Source organism: Haliotis rufescens, unplaced genomic scaffold (genome assembly GCF_023055435.1).
Source record: "Haliotis rufescens isolate VD_foot unplaced genomic scaffold, xgHalRufe1.0.p SCAF_20, whole genome shotgun sequence".
Taxonomy (NCBI): domain Eukaryota; kingdom Metazoa; phylum Mollusca; class Gastropoda; order Lepetellida; family Haliotidae; genus Haliotis; species Haliotis rufescens.
In genome coordinates, this window is record NW_025963891.1 from 13,287,877 (window position 1) to 13,300,261 (window position 12,385).

The 12,385-nt window shown below is 41.5% G+C and overlaps 1 protein-coding gene across 1 annotated transcript in view; it reads left to right on the plus strand.

Moving 5' to 3' along the window:
• Positions 1-6,429, plus strand: part of LOC124131952 (cadherin-23-like) — a 50,024-nt gene extending 43,595 nt beyond the window's left edge. Inside the window, exons 35-41 of the mRNA XM_048400859.1 lie at positions 84-373; positions 1,495-1,583; positions 2,917-3,003; positions 3,336-3,459; positions 4,172-4,305; positions 5,476-5,507; positions 6,053-6,429. Coding sequence (XP_048256816.1) covers positions 84-373; positions 1,495-1,583; positions 2,917-3,003; positions 3,336-3,459; positions 4,172-4,305; positions 5,476-5,507; positions 6,053-6,069 — 773 coding nt within the window. The 3' untranslated portion in view covers positions 6,070-6,429. The remainder of the gene's footprint in view (positions 1-83; positions 374-1,494; positions 1,584-2,916; positions 3,004-3,335; positions 3,460-4,171; positions 4,306-5,475; positions 5,508-6,052) is intronic.
• The last annotated feature ends 5,956 nt before the right edge of the window (positions 6,430-12,385 follow it).

Genomic DNA, 12,385 nt, shown 5'->3' on the forward strand with positions numbered 1-12,385 from the left:
TTTTTGATCTAAAATATGGGGTTATATTTCTGGTTGAACTTGAATGAAAGATGTGTATGACCATATATATGACTTTGTTCCAGTTGTGCCATCGGTGCCCACTGAGAGGACAGTGGTTCGAGTGGAGGCCATAGACTCGGACAGCGATCGGTTCAATCGAGTCCGCTACAGCATAACAGGGATTGTGTTCAGCGAAACCGGCTACCCCAGCTATCCCCTGCTTGGCTCCTTCATCGTCAGCCCCGACACTGGCACTGTCAGCACCAACTACCCCTCCTACAGCGAATACAGCCTCCCCGGCAGCTTCTTCGAGGTCACACTACAGGCGGAGGATGTGGACAAACCTGTGTTGAAGGATACCATGAAACTATATGTGAGTCTCATCAATCAGACACTGGTTCAAGAAGAGACGTAACTCCCAAACATGGATTTACAGTAATCAAACAGCTAATTAAATAGCTTCATGGTATGGGCCCCTCGGACTCAAATATTCAGTAAAATAACAAAATATGGTACCTCTCAGAAAATGAAAAAAATATATTAACTAGACACTGTTTAACTAGAATACGGATTACTAATTTTGGGTCCCTGGCAATTCCTTCATTAGGAATCATCATGTTGACCCTGAATTATTGAATCCTAAAGATTGAATTTCAGGGGAAATTCTTGATAATTATATCAATTTTCTTGGTACACTTTGATGATTTTAAAATATGTTGCATAAAGAATACAGGGAGAGTTGCTCAAATATTATAATGTTGGTCAAGTTTATTAGCATGTGCTATTGACCCGTGAAGATCCGGGTTAGAATAGGTCTTCAGCAACCCATGTTTGTCATAAAAGGTGGTTATGCTTGTCGTTAGAGGCGACTAATGGGATCGGGTGGTCAGGCTCGCTGACTTGGGTTATGCATGTTATCGTATTCCAAATGCGTGGATCGATGCATATGATGTTTATCACTGGATTGTCTGGCCCAGTCTCAATTATGTACAGACCGCCGTCATATAGCTGGAATATTGCTGAGTGAAGTGTTAAACAAACAAACAAACAAGTTATTGAGCTTTACTCCTCACTAGCTGTGTCCCTTGTATTGCCACTTAAGGAGGGCCATGTATATATATACAAATGTATATACACAATGGCACAAACTTAAGCTGTCAAGCTTTGTTTCATATTTGGTGAGGGGGCACGGGTGGCCCAGTCGTCTAAGGCACCGCGATTAGCTGTGCAGAGTTGCGTCCCTTGGGCATGCCAGAAACCTATGATTATGGGTTCGAATCCCGGTTCGCCCCGATTATGTTTCTAGGTTTGTCAGCACCATACCCGTGCTCGTGGGTTTCACCGAAGTGGTAAACGTCTGAGATCTGAATCACTTCAGGCTTTCCTCCCACATTAAGCTGACACGCCGTGATATAACTGGAATAATGTTAAAAGCCGCGTTAAACCCAACTCACTTACTCACTCACTCACTCATATTTGGTGAAACTGTTTCAGGTCTACGTCTTCGAGCCAGCCCAGACAATGCGGGTTGTAATCGATGAAACACCAAACCAAGCCCGCAACAAGATGGACAGTCTACTCACGTACGTTTGCTCCTCTCAGAATGACTAGGACATGCAGTCTTCATGGTCTAAGATCATTCTGTATCTGGCTGCTCATGTAGTTGTTGTTGAGTTGTAGACAAAACACAAGGAAGACTTAAGTATTTCCGTCAGTTCGACATGGTCTGGAGAGTGTGTAGTCTGTTGCCCCCTTTCAGTCCAGGCCTAAACATGGTGAAGAGTTCTGTTTGTGTAACCGAGATTTTGTTTCCATTCACTTCAGTGATCATTAGCTGCTACACCAGTTTACTTAGACCTTTTCAGAGGCCGTAATTCGGCCCCAAGTCTGCAACATATGATAGTGAAAATTCCCAATTTGAATTAAAAATTTACCAATTCCTCAAAATTTACGAAAATAAAAACATTAAAATACTCAAATTTTGAACTATTTTGTCCAAGTTTGCTTGCCAAAGCCACTTACTTTGAACTCCTGGATAAATCCCTAGCACCATAACTTGGAGTCTGCAAAAAGTTTTGTCGGAAAATCTTGAATCCAACTTGCTTCTATAAAGGATTGGAGAGAGTGTAGTCTGTCTCACAGTCCCTGAACCATATTATTTTCCTTCCGCCTAGCCCTAACTGTAATGTAAAAGTCGTAAATGAAGCAAGTCTAGATTTTCCACCTTATCAGGAAATTTATACAATGACCCTAGCATGTCTAGCCCCAAAGCAGATGCTGCAGCTAGATGCATCTCTAAAGTTCCAAGATCCAATCATATCAGTCCTGTCCTCAAAGCACTACATTGGCTTCCAGTCTCCTTTCGTATAAACTATAAGATATGTATCATCACTCACGACTGCCTCAACAATAGCGACTATCCAGACTATTTCAAAGATCTTATATCCCTGTACTCTCAAGAGCGTGCTCTCCGATCCTCTGGTGGAACTCTACTGTATCAGCCTCTGTCTACTTCTGCTATGTCTGACCGTGCCTTCTCCTTTTGCAGTCCACAGTTATGGAACTCTTTGCCTTTGAATCTGAGAAACTCTGCTTCTAAGGAAACGTTTAAGTCTCTCCTCAAAACCCACTTCTTCACTTCAGCTTTTCAATAGATCTCCTGATTGTTGGCATATGTACATAGACATTACATTTTAACTTTGTCACAGCGCCAGTGAGCAAATGTCGATGGATATTAGGCGCTTTACAAATCAATTATCATTATTATTATTATTATTAGGCTCTGAATCTTCTTTTTCACTGGGGCTGCTTTTCTGTTTCGATAGACTTTTTTGTTTCTATCAAAATTATATATCTTTTCAGACACTTAGCGTCAGTCTGGAGAGAGTATTGTATTATTTTGTTTGTGTTTTTCAGAGAGCTGAATGGTGTGAGTAGTAACTCCTATTTCAAGGTTCAGCAGATTTCCTACCACAGAGGCGTCACAGATAACGACTCCACCAAGTAAGATTTGCACAATAACTGTCTTGGAGGAGTAAGTAAGTAGGGTTATACACTGGTTCAGTTTGATGACAGTGTCTTTAGATTGGAGAAGATCCAGGTCATAGATGTTTACAAACCAAGGTCCATAAAAGGATCGTGATTTGAACCTATGATCAGCAGATCCTGCCATGGATAGGGGAGGCAACTCTGAACAGCAACTAGCGGTGCCATTAGCCATTGGGCTACCCATGTCCCACTTTCAGGGAGGAATCCTAGAGGCTTACAACTTCAAGTAATGATAGAAAGATGATGTTATGCTTTTTATTAAATTAATATTTCTTTGTGTTTTCTAGGACAGATTTGTGTTTTGTGGTGGTATCCCAGGACAAGGTTCAGAGTGTGAGGGATGGGTCCACCACCCTGGACAGCGCCAGCTATGTTAAAGTCCTGCAGAAGTATGGTGCTCGAAGCCCGGGGGTGAGTCTGTGTGTGAAGACATGATTCAACTTAGTGAAAGGAGTCCATGCTTGTGTGATTCAACCTGGTATTGTGGAAAGATTATTCTACAACAAAACATTATTGATTAATAATGATCAAGACGAAGGCTAAATTAAGCTGTTACAGACCATCTAGTGGGAATAGAATCTCAATTTTGGAAGATTCAACTCTTTGTAGCTGTTTTTATGGAAACAGTAGAATAAATGAGTAAGAGAGAGTTTGGCTTTACCCACATGGGGAACCAGGGCCTTTGGCAGGACGAGCGAACACCTACCCCACCGTGCTGCAGTAGAATAAGAATATTTGTAATTACATGTATGTCGCCATTCATCCTCGGATATATAACTCAACTATGCTAGGGATGATGGGATAGGTAGTGATCAATTTGGGATCGATTGCTATGAGGTGTTGTCAAACAAGTAGTATTCTATACTGCCTTGAAACTGATGTATGGGTACATGAGGTGTTGTCAAACAAGTAGTATTCTATACTGCCATGGAAATGTTGCGTGGGTACACATTCCATAATTTGAATTGTTTGATTGGTATAACTTAGACGTTGAGGGATGACAAAGTAGACACAATTTATGGATACCAACTTCTTTATTTACTGTAAAGGCGATGTTGTCATTCCATAAGTTGTGATGTATGGCCTCAATTGTGGATGTTGATCGGTTTTGTGTTTTTGACAGTCCTGCTATAAGGCGCGGTCATCCCTGGACAAGATCAGCTGGGCACCATTGTGGTGGACGCTAGTCGCCTTGGCCATCTTCATCTTCATCTGCTGCTGCATCCTCATCGGCGCCATCTGCATTCTGTATAAAAAGTAGGTGTAAATGGACCTCTGTGACCCCGAACCCCATAAGCTCTTCTGCCTTCTGTACAGTGAACGTGTATATATTAAATGCATGGGTGAGGGACACCAGAAATAGACTTCACGCTAGCACTAGGACAGATACCTTGAGTACTCGGAGCGGATAGGTACTGAGTAGGACCCGGGTACCCACAGAACTACCCAGACCTGTGGTTAGTCACGTGATATATTGTTTAAGGCAGTCACTAATGTTCGCATTTCTTTCTGACTTTGCACCCATTCCTTCTGACCTCTATGGGTTTGAATAAAGATAAAACTTCAGTCAACTTCAGCGTATGCATGACCAGATTGTTTTATACATGTATCTAAATACATTTTGCCAGGGCTACGGTCAAACTATTCCCAATCGGACATTTTGTACCAAACTCTTGAGACTTACACCGGGTACCCGGGTAGGGTTGGGTAATAGTGGGGTGGGTACCCGGGTAGTACATTTGGACTCGTCCCAACCCTATTTAATGCATTGTTCTCATGTGGAGAAGCAAACCCTCTTCTTCGGTGTGACACGTAAATTCTTGAACCACTCTGCTACCCCACCCTTACTGAATGCTTGTCGAGCAAGACCCGCTGACTGCCGCTGACCACACACATGCCCTCTATACTCTGTTTAATTACCGTATTCGATGTAATAAGCGCCCAGGGCACTCTCAAAATTAGAAATAGGGGGCTCTTATTAGAATATTATTTTAGTGAAAAAAACAGAGTTGAAAGATAAATTTTGTGGTTTATGCTGACAGCCTGAAGTGTTTATGTACGACAGATATATTTTTCCAGAATATAATTGCCCATAATTAAGGGTGCATATAACACACATGTGCGTATTATACGCGAATAAATAAGTATTGTGTACATTGATCAATCGGAAGGGGTGCTAATTGGGATTGTTCACTGGCCAATATATTAGCAAATGTCGCCGTGGGCGCTTATTAAAGCGGGGCGCTTATTACGTTGAATACGGTACTCTAATAGACTTTTAACTAAATGTCATACAGTTACTAAATTTTTAGATTCGTAATAAGTGAATAAATTGCATCATGAATGTTGACGAATCATTGCTCCATGCTTTGTTGTATCAAGCAGAGATGTTGTATAAACATTCGTTCATAATTTTGTATCTTTCAGTCATAAAGATTTCATGGATTCACAACAGACACGTAAGTGATGGCATACTTAATCTCTGTCAGTATGTATTCATATGCCAGGAATGTTTATCAATCTTGTTATCTTCGTCTGCTCTGATTTGCATTGTTGTTTTTTATTAATCTGTTGAACCCGTGAAGATCTGGATTAGAATAGGTCTTAAGCAAAGGGACTAACGGGATCAGGTTGTCAGGCTCGCTGACTTGGTTGATGCAAGTCATCGTATCCCAATTGCGTGGATAGATGCTCATGATATCAATCACTGGATTGTCTGGTCCAGATCCAAAAGATTTGTGCAGTGTTAAACAACAACAAAAATTAAAAATTAATCTGTTGTAGATAAAACATGTTGAAGTTAATTATAAGGATTGTCTGTGTACTTTTTTATGGTTAATTGAGGTATAAATAAAAAAAACCAATATGAAAACAGTTTGCCCATGGTTTTTCCTTTCATACCTCAATGAACCGAATAAAATACACAGTCAATCCTTAAGTGTACAAAAGAACTAGCCAATGAGAAACCTGGAATGAGTGACCCAACATTGTCTTTTGTTTCCAGGAATGGACCCGATGTAATACCGTCTCAGGGAATGCGACAGACCAACATTGCGAAAAACAAATATCAGCCTGATGCTCAGTGATTCAGGAAGAAAACTACTCTGGATTAGTGTTTACGTACATGCCTCACTCATACAGACCAGGGTGATATATATAAATAACCTGACACATGTATTGGGGATTACTGGAGTTATCACATGCGACTCAGGTGCTTCGAGTTTTCAGATTCAGTGGCCACATTGTCACGAGAAAAAACATGAACATTCTTTCAGAGTAATGCAAAAATTGTCAAAACAGTCTTTGTCTGGCACGCCATAAACAGTACTGCCAGCATGTGTCAAGGATATAATAGCTTTTATATGTGATATAACAGAAAAAGCAAAACATTGTCTTTTAGACATTTACCGTATTCGACGTAATAAGCACCCAGGGAGCTCTCAAAATTAGAAATAGGGGGCTCTTATTAGAATATTATTTTGGTGAAAAAACAGAGTTGAAAGATAAATTTTGTGGTTTATGCTGACAGCCTGAAATGTTTATGTACGACAGATATATTTTTCCAGAATTTAATTGCCCATAATTAAGGGTGCATATAACACACATGTGCGTATTATACGCAAATAAATAAGTATTGTGTACATTGATCAATCGGAAGGGGTGATAATTGGGATTGTTCACTAGCCAATATATTAGCAAATATCTCCGTGAACTGGGTGCTTATTATGTTGAATATGGTACCTTCGTTTTGCCCCAGTTGGAACTTGAATACCTCGTCAGCTCTAGAGTAACGCCATAATTGAATCCTTTCTCCCTACCTGAAATGATTTTTAGACATTGTCAGCAAGTATCTATAGTCCCTTTATATGAAAGTAAACAAAAGTTTTGTTCTGTATGTGCACTGAGACAGATGATATATTGTGTGTCATGGAAATATGTGTAATTATCCAGTACTCTGTGTAATTAGTGCTGCATTTAGGCCTGGATGTACAGAAGTGTACTGGGTAAGCTGGAGCATGATCTGATATCGGTGTAGACATATGTACATTAACCAACGTAACTTGTATATACTATATTTACATATTGTACATAGAATGTAATGATGCCATCTATATCTGGAACTGGTTCCATTATTGACAGTTGTTTCGTTTTTTGGTTAAAATATTTATTGAACAAAGTTGGAAAATGCCTTTCATGCAAAGTACATGGAAACAGTTTTGTTGAAAGTATCATCGTATTCAGTAGAAAAATCAAATTGTCACATTTCCAACTGAATAATGGGCATGTTTAGAGAATGTGTATTGTAAACATTTTGCACAGGATTTTTATATGAATGTGATATTTTTGTAAAAAAAATCAAATAAATTAATACAACATAAGTACTGACTTTTCTTATCATTTAGGGCGGTCGGGTAGCCTAGTGGTTAAAGCGTTCGCTCGTCACGCCGAAGACCCGGGTTCGATTCCCGACATGGGTACATTGTGTGAAGCCCATTTCTGGTGTCCCCTGCCATGATATTGCTGGAATATTGCTAAAAGCGGCGTAAAACCATACTCACTCACTCACTCACTCACTCAAATATTCAAGCAATATAACAGCAGGGGACACCACAAATGGGCTTCACACATTGTACCCTTGTCCTGCACCTTGACTGTGGAATATATTTATGTAATGAAAATAACACTAAGCAAGTCTAGCCAGCTCTTGCGAGCTCGAAATCAGCATAAGGAAAATTATTTTTTTAATTTTGAGAGTCAAGAAGGGTATTGTGTAAAATAAGATTTCATAGACTAAGTGTAAGTCTAATTGTACCCATTTTGGGAATTGAACCGGGTCTTTGGCATGACGAGCGAACGCTTTAACCATTAGCCTACCTGACCGCCCCCTTTCATTTATGACTTTACAATGCTGATAAATGTCATGCTGTGAGAGGGTCTGGAGTGAGTCAGCGGAGGCCAGGATTTATGACACACTGGGACAGTGTGTTTGTATGGAATAGCAAACAAGGACCAGGACTTCACACAGGCAGTCAGTGAGTAAGAAGACAGTATGTTGCCCCCTCCTGTGATACTGACCCACCACTAATGTCAGGAGTTTTCTGTAGAAACAAAAGCGTGTAACATTAACGAACCACTGTGTCTTCATTACAGGTGGTGTCGTTACCAGGTTGCACTTGGTACAGCCAAAGACTTATATATATATGTAGGATGGTTGTTGGTTGGTTGGTTTGTTGTTTAACTCCGCACTCAGCAATATTCCAGCTATATGACGGTGGTCTGTAAATAATCGAGTCTGGACCAGACAATCCAGTGATTAACATCATGAGCTTCGATCCACGCAATTGGGATCGATATATAGGATGGGAAGCCTGCAGCAATAGCCTATTGTATATAAGTCTTTGGTACAGCCTTAATGAAAAGGAGGGGTTTATTGTGTATTTGGCAATTTGCATTCAGTAATCAAGTAAATTTGATGAAAATATGTTGCCAAATGAGTTAGGCATACGGTTGTTATACATTTACTGCCAAAAGAAACACGAAACATGTAGAAGCAGGTAGTTAAGAAGAGATGTTTCCAATGTGTACGTCCTGACATGTCAAATAGTGGTCTCGAGTCATTCATCTATGACGTCACATGTGATGCGTTCATGAGCATCAGTTCAGACAATATACCAGCATGTTCGTTTGTGCATCGAACCGATCTAATATCTCTTGAAATGTTTAAATGTTAAGAACTCCTCTGGATCTCTGTATGCTGTTTAACTCGGACGTGTAGGAGGTAGTTACGGGTGGTTATTTCAATGTTATTTCACTCATGAATGGGTGTAGGTGGCTGCTTGTACTTGTCGGGGTGGTCTGGCTAAGTAGTTCTAGCCAACTGAGATACATGTACCATGCTGTAGTTTAACTGGATACCCCACACAGACACAGTATAACGTTTGGTACACACAGCCAGGGGATCAGAACACCAACCGTCCGCTCTCCGGACAAACCCTCCATCCACCACACAGGAACTCGATGATAGCGTGTATAGCATAATATACTAGTATTCGTATAGAATTTTTTTTTAAACCCCTCTATAAATATAGACTATATGTATATAGAGGGGTGTGAATTTTTTCTATACGAATATATTATGCTATACACGCTATCATCGAGTTCCTGTGATCCACCAGTACAAAGAGGCGGTACCAGATGTATAGGAGTGAAAGAGGATTGGGTGGATAACATGGGTCGGGAGGACAGTCTCGTCAGTTGAATGAGTGAATGAGTTGCTTCCCCTTAGGGCAGTTTGGAGAGTGTATCCCAGCAATGTCCAGACACACACACCGGGGCAGTAAATCTTTGATTCAAATACTTGGGGGAGGCTCCTACCCCATCCCCAATGGCTGTTCTGTTGTAGCAGCTCTCGAATCCCTATCTTGGGCTCTGTGAATTATTTCTGTCTCAGATGTGAAAGGAGACTATTAAAACAACAACACAGTGACACATCTTATGAAACGTCATATGCAAAAAATATTAATAAAGATTTCTTATGAATATTGAAAGGGTTTTGTCGCTTTATTTACTATTTTATTTACTGTTAAAACACGTATACAACTTGCAGCACACACATTCCTATTTCTTATGAATATTAAAAGGGTTTTGTCGCTTTATTTACTATTTTATTTTACTGTTAAAACACGTATACAACTTGCAGCACACACATTCCTATGATTATATTGTAACTTAGAAGAATGGGTTATTAAACCAATATATATATATATATATATATATATATATATATATATATATATATATATATATCCAACCAAACAGCGTTGCGTCACTGATCCACGATAACGTCGAGAAACTTGGCGTACGCTACTGAACAATCTGTTCATCCAAAATAAATGATTCCTTTAAAGAACATTCAAACTATGGATTATCAGATATAGTAATACCTTTCTAAGATGTCGGTTCATAAGAAAATGTGACCTTCGCACACATTAATAACATGAAACAAAGGCACGGAATGTTTTAGCTAAGACATCTGATGTTATACTAAAACGCACGACACTTCAAAGTCCTATTCCGTGACAAAAAAAAAGTACAACCTACACAGGCTAATAGCGCTGGTCACTATACACCAGGTCAGATGTGTGATACCAGTAGGTTACTAATCTAAAAATAAGGCCAGGTGAAAAGGGGTTTAACGTCGCGTCCAAGATGATTGCGCTTATATAGCGACGTGCATGCACGTGTGTGTGTATGTGTGTGAGTGTGTGTCTGCTTGTACTAGTCCGCACTAATGCCGATTTTATGGTGCTGGAGATACCATGCCGCAGTTTAACATGAATACCCCACTCAGACACAGTATACTCACTCCGGGCCGACCAGTCCTTGTTTTAGCCCCTTATGCTGAGCGCCAGACAGGGTAACAACAAGTAGCATTTTTTTTTGGCATGACGCAACCGGGGATCGAACCCCGGACTTTCCGCTCTCCGGGCGGACGCTCTAAATATTTCGCCCATGGTATATAAGCTTGTTCGCACAGCCTCTGAGGTTCAACTTCTATGGACTGTGATAAGTGGTGGGGCGGAAATGGTGGTATTTACGTAATAATCAATAACACAACTTAACTGTGGGTTAATGCTGGTATCCGAGTGATTGACGTGTACTTTTCTGTCTTATCAATGGCAGCTTTTGCTAATCTTTTATGTGTTAAGTTTTTGTTTAACGCCAATATCCCAACCCTGTGACGTCGGACGGTGAATGAGCGAGTCTTGAAAACACAACTCAGTGAACGATATCGTTAGCAACGAACCACGCCGCAATCAACCATGTCATTGTGACTGACAACCTGATCCATTTTGTTGTCTTCTTTGTCCAGCATAGGAGACCTGTTTCTAATCTTCTAATTGGTGTGTGTGTGTGAGTGTGCGTGCGCGCGCGCGGGCGTGTGTGTGTGTACGAAACCTGGACCCGAATATGGTGCTGGCTAACCAAGGACCATATTCATAGTCTAGGTTTCGAGGCCACAGTCATCGGATCCTGGCACGCCTGAGGGAAGCAATTCTGCACAGCGAGGTCTGACGTGGGCAGCTGAGGCACCTGTGTCCCTGATTGAAGGGGGGTAGTACTTGGATGGCTCACTTCCCCGCAACTGCCAGCCTTGACCATGACTGATTAAATGTGTCAGTGCACCTAAAACCGGTTCGACTCTGGTGATTTGCATACTCCAGGCCTGAGTACACTGTACCTGGACTGTCCTGCCAACAGCCTAAACCTTACTCACTCACTCACTCACTCACTCACTCACTCGCAGGTTGACCCAGCACGGACGACTGTAAACTAAAGAATTCGCAAATACGGACCAGTAAGGTCAAACAAGTTTCGTTTTTTTTAAATATTTAAACTTATTAAATCCTTGTGAATTCATTTTTAACTGTCCCTCGCAAATATCAAAGTATATATATCCTATAATTGACAGTGTCGTTTTATCTTCGAATCATTTCGCGACAAACAGTTCTGATAGGAATTCTCCGGCACGGTGAAAGAAAAGGCCACCTTTGAACCACCAAGGAAAAGATTAAACGAGACTCATTATTTCTGACAAGAGTATACACAGATATTTATGATCGAACCGCGGGTAAACATGGCGGGCGTTATTGTTGCAGAGGGCGTGACACGAGAAACATACACTGCCGCTTTTGGTCAGTGTTCATGACTCTGCGAACATCCGTTAAAAAAACCGGAAAGGTTATACGCTGGGACATATGGGGATATTATGTACGTACCCTGCAGTCAATCCTTAAGGCGAGATAGGGACGTGTGAGAAGTTAACAAGGGGTATGGATGTGTGTTAAGGGAGAGGGGTAGAGAGAGAGAGAGTGCGGAGTAAAGGAGAGATAGGGGTGGGTCTGAGGGGAGAGGGGTAGAGAGTGCGGAGTAAAGGAGAGAAAGGGGTGGGTGTGGGGGGGGGTAGAGAGTACGACCGGACAGGAGAGATAGGGGTGGGTGTGAGGGGAGAGGGGTAGAGAGTGCGGAGTAAAGGAGAGAAAGGGGTGGGTGTGGGGGGTAGAGCGTACGACCGGACAGGAGAGATAGGGGTGGGTGTGAGGGGAGAGGGGTAGAGAGTGCGGAGTAAAGGAGAAAAAGGGGTGGGTGTGAGGGGAGAGGGGTAGAGAGTGCGGAGTAAAGGAGAGAAAGGGGTGGGTGAGAGGGGAGATGGGTAGAGAGTGCGGAGTAAAGGAGAGATGGGGGTGGGTGTGAGGGGAGAGGGGTAGAGAGTGCGGAGTAAAGGAGAGAAAGGGGTGGGTGAGAGGGGAGAGGGGTAGAGAGTGCGGAGTAAAGG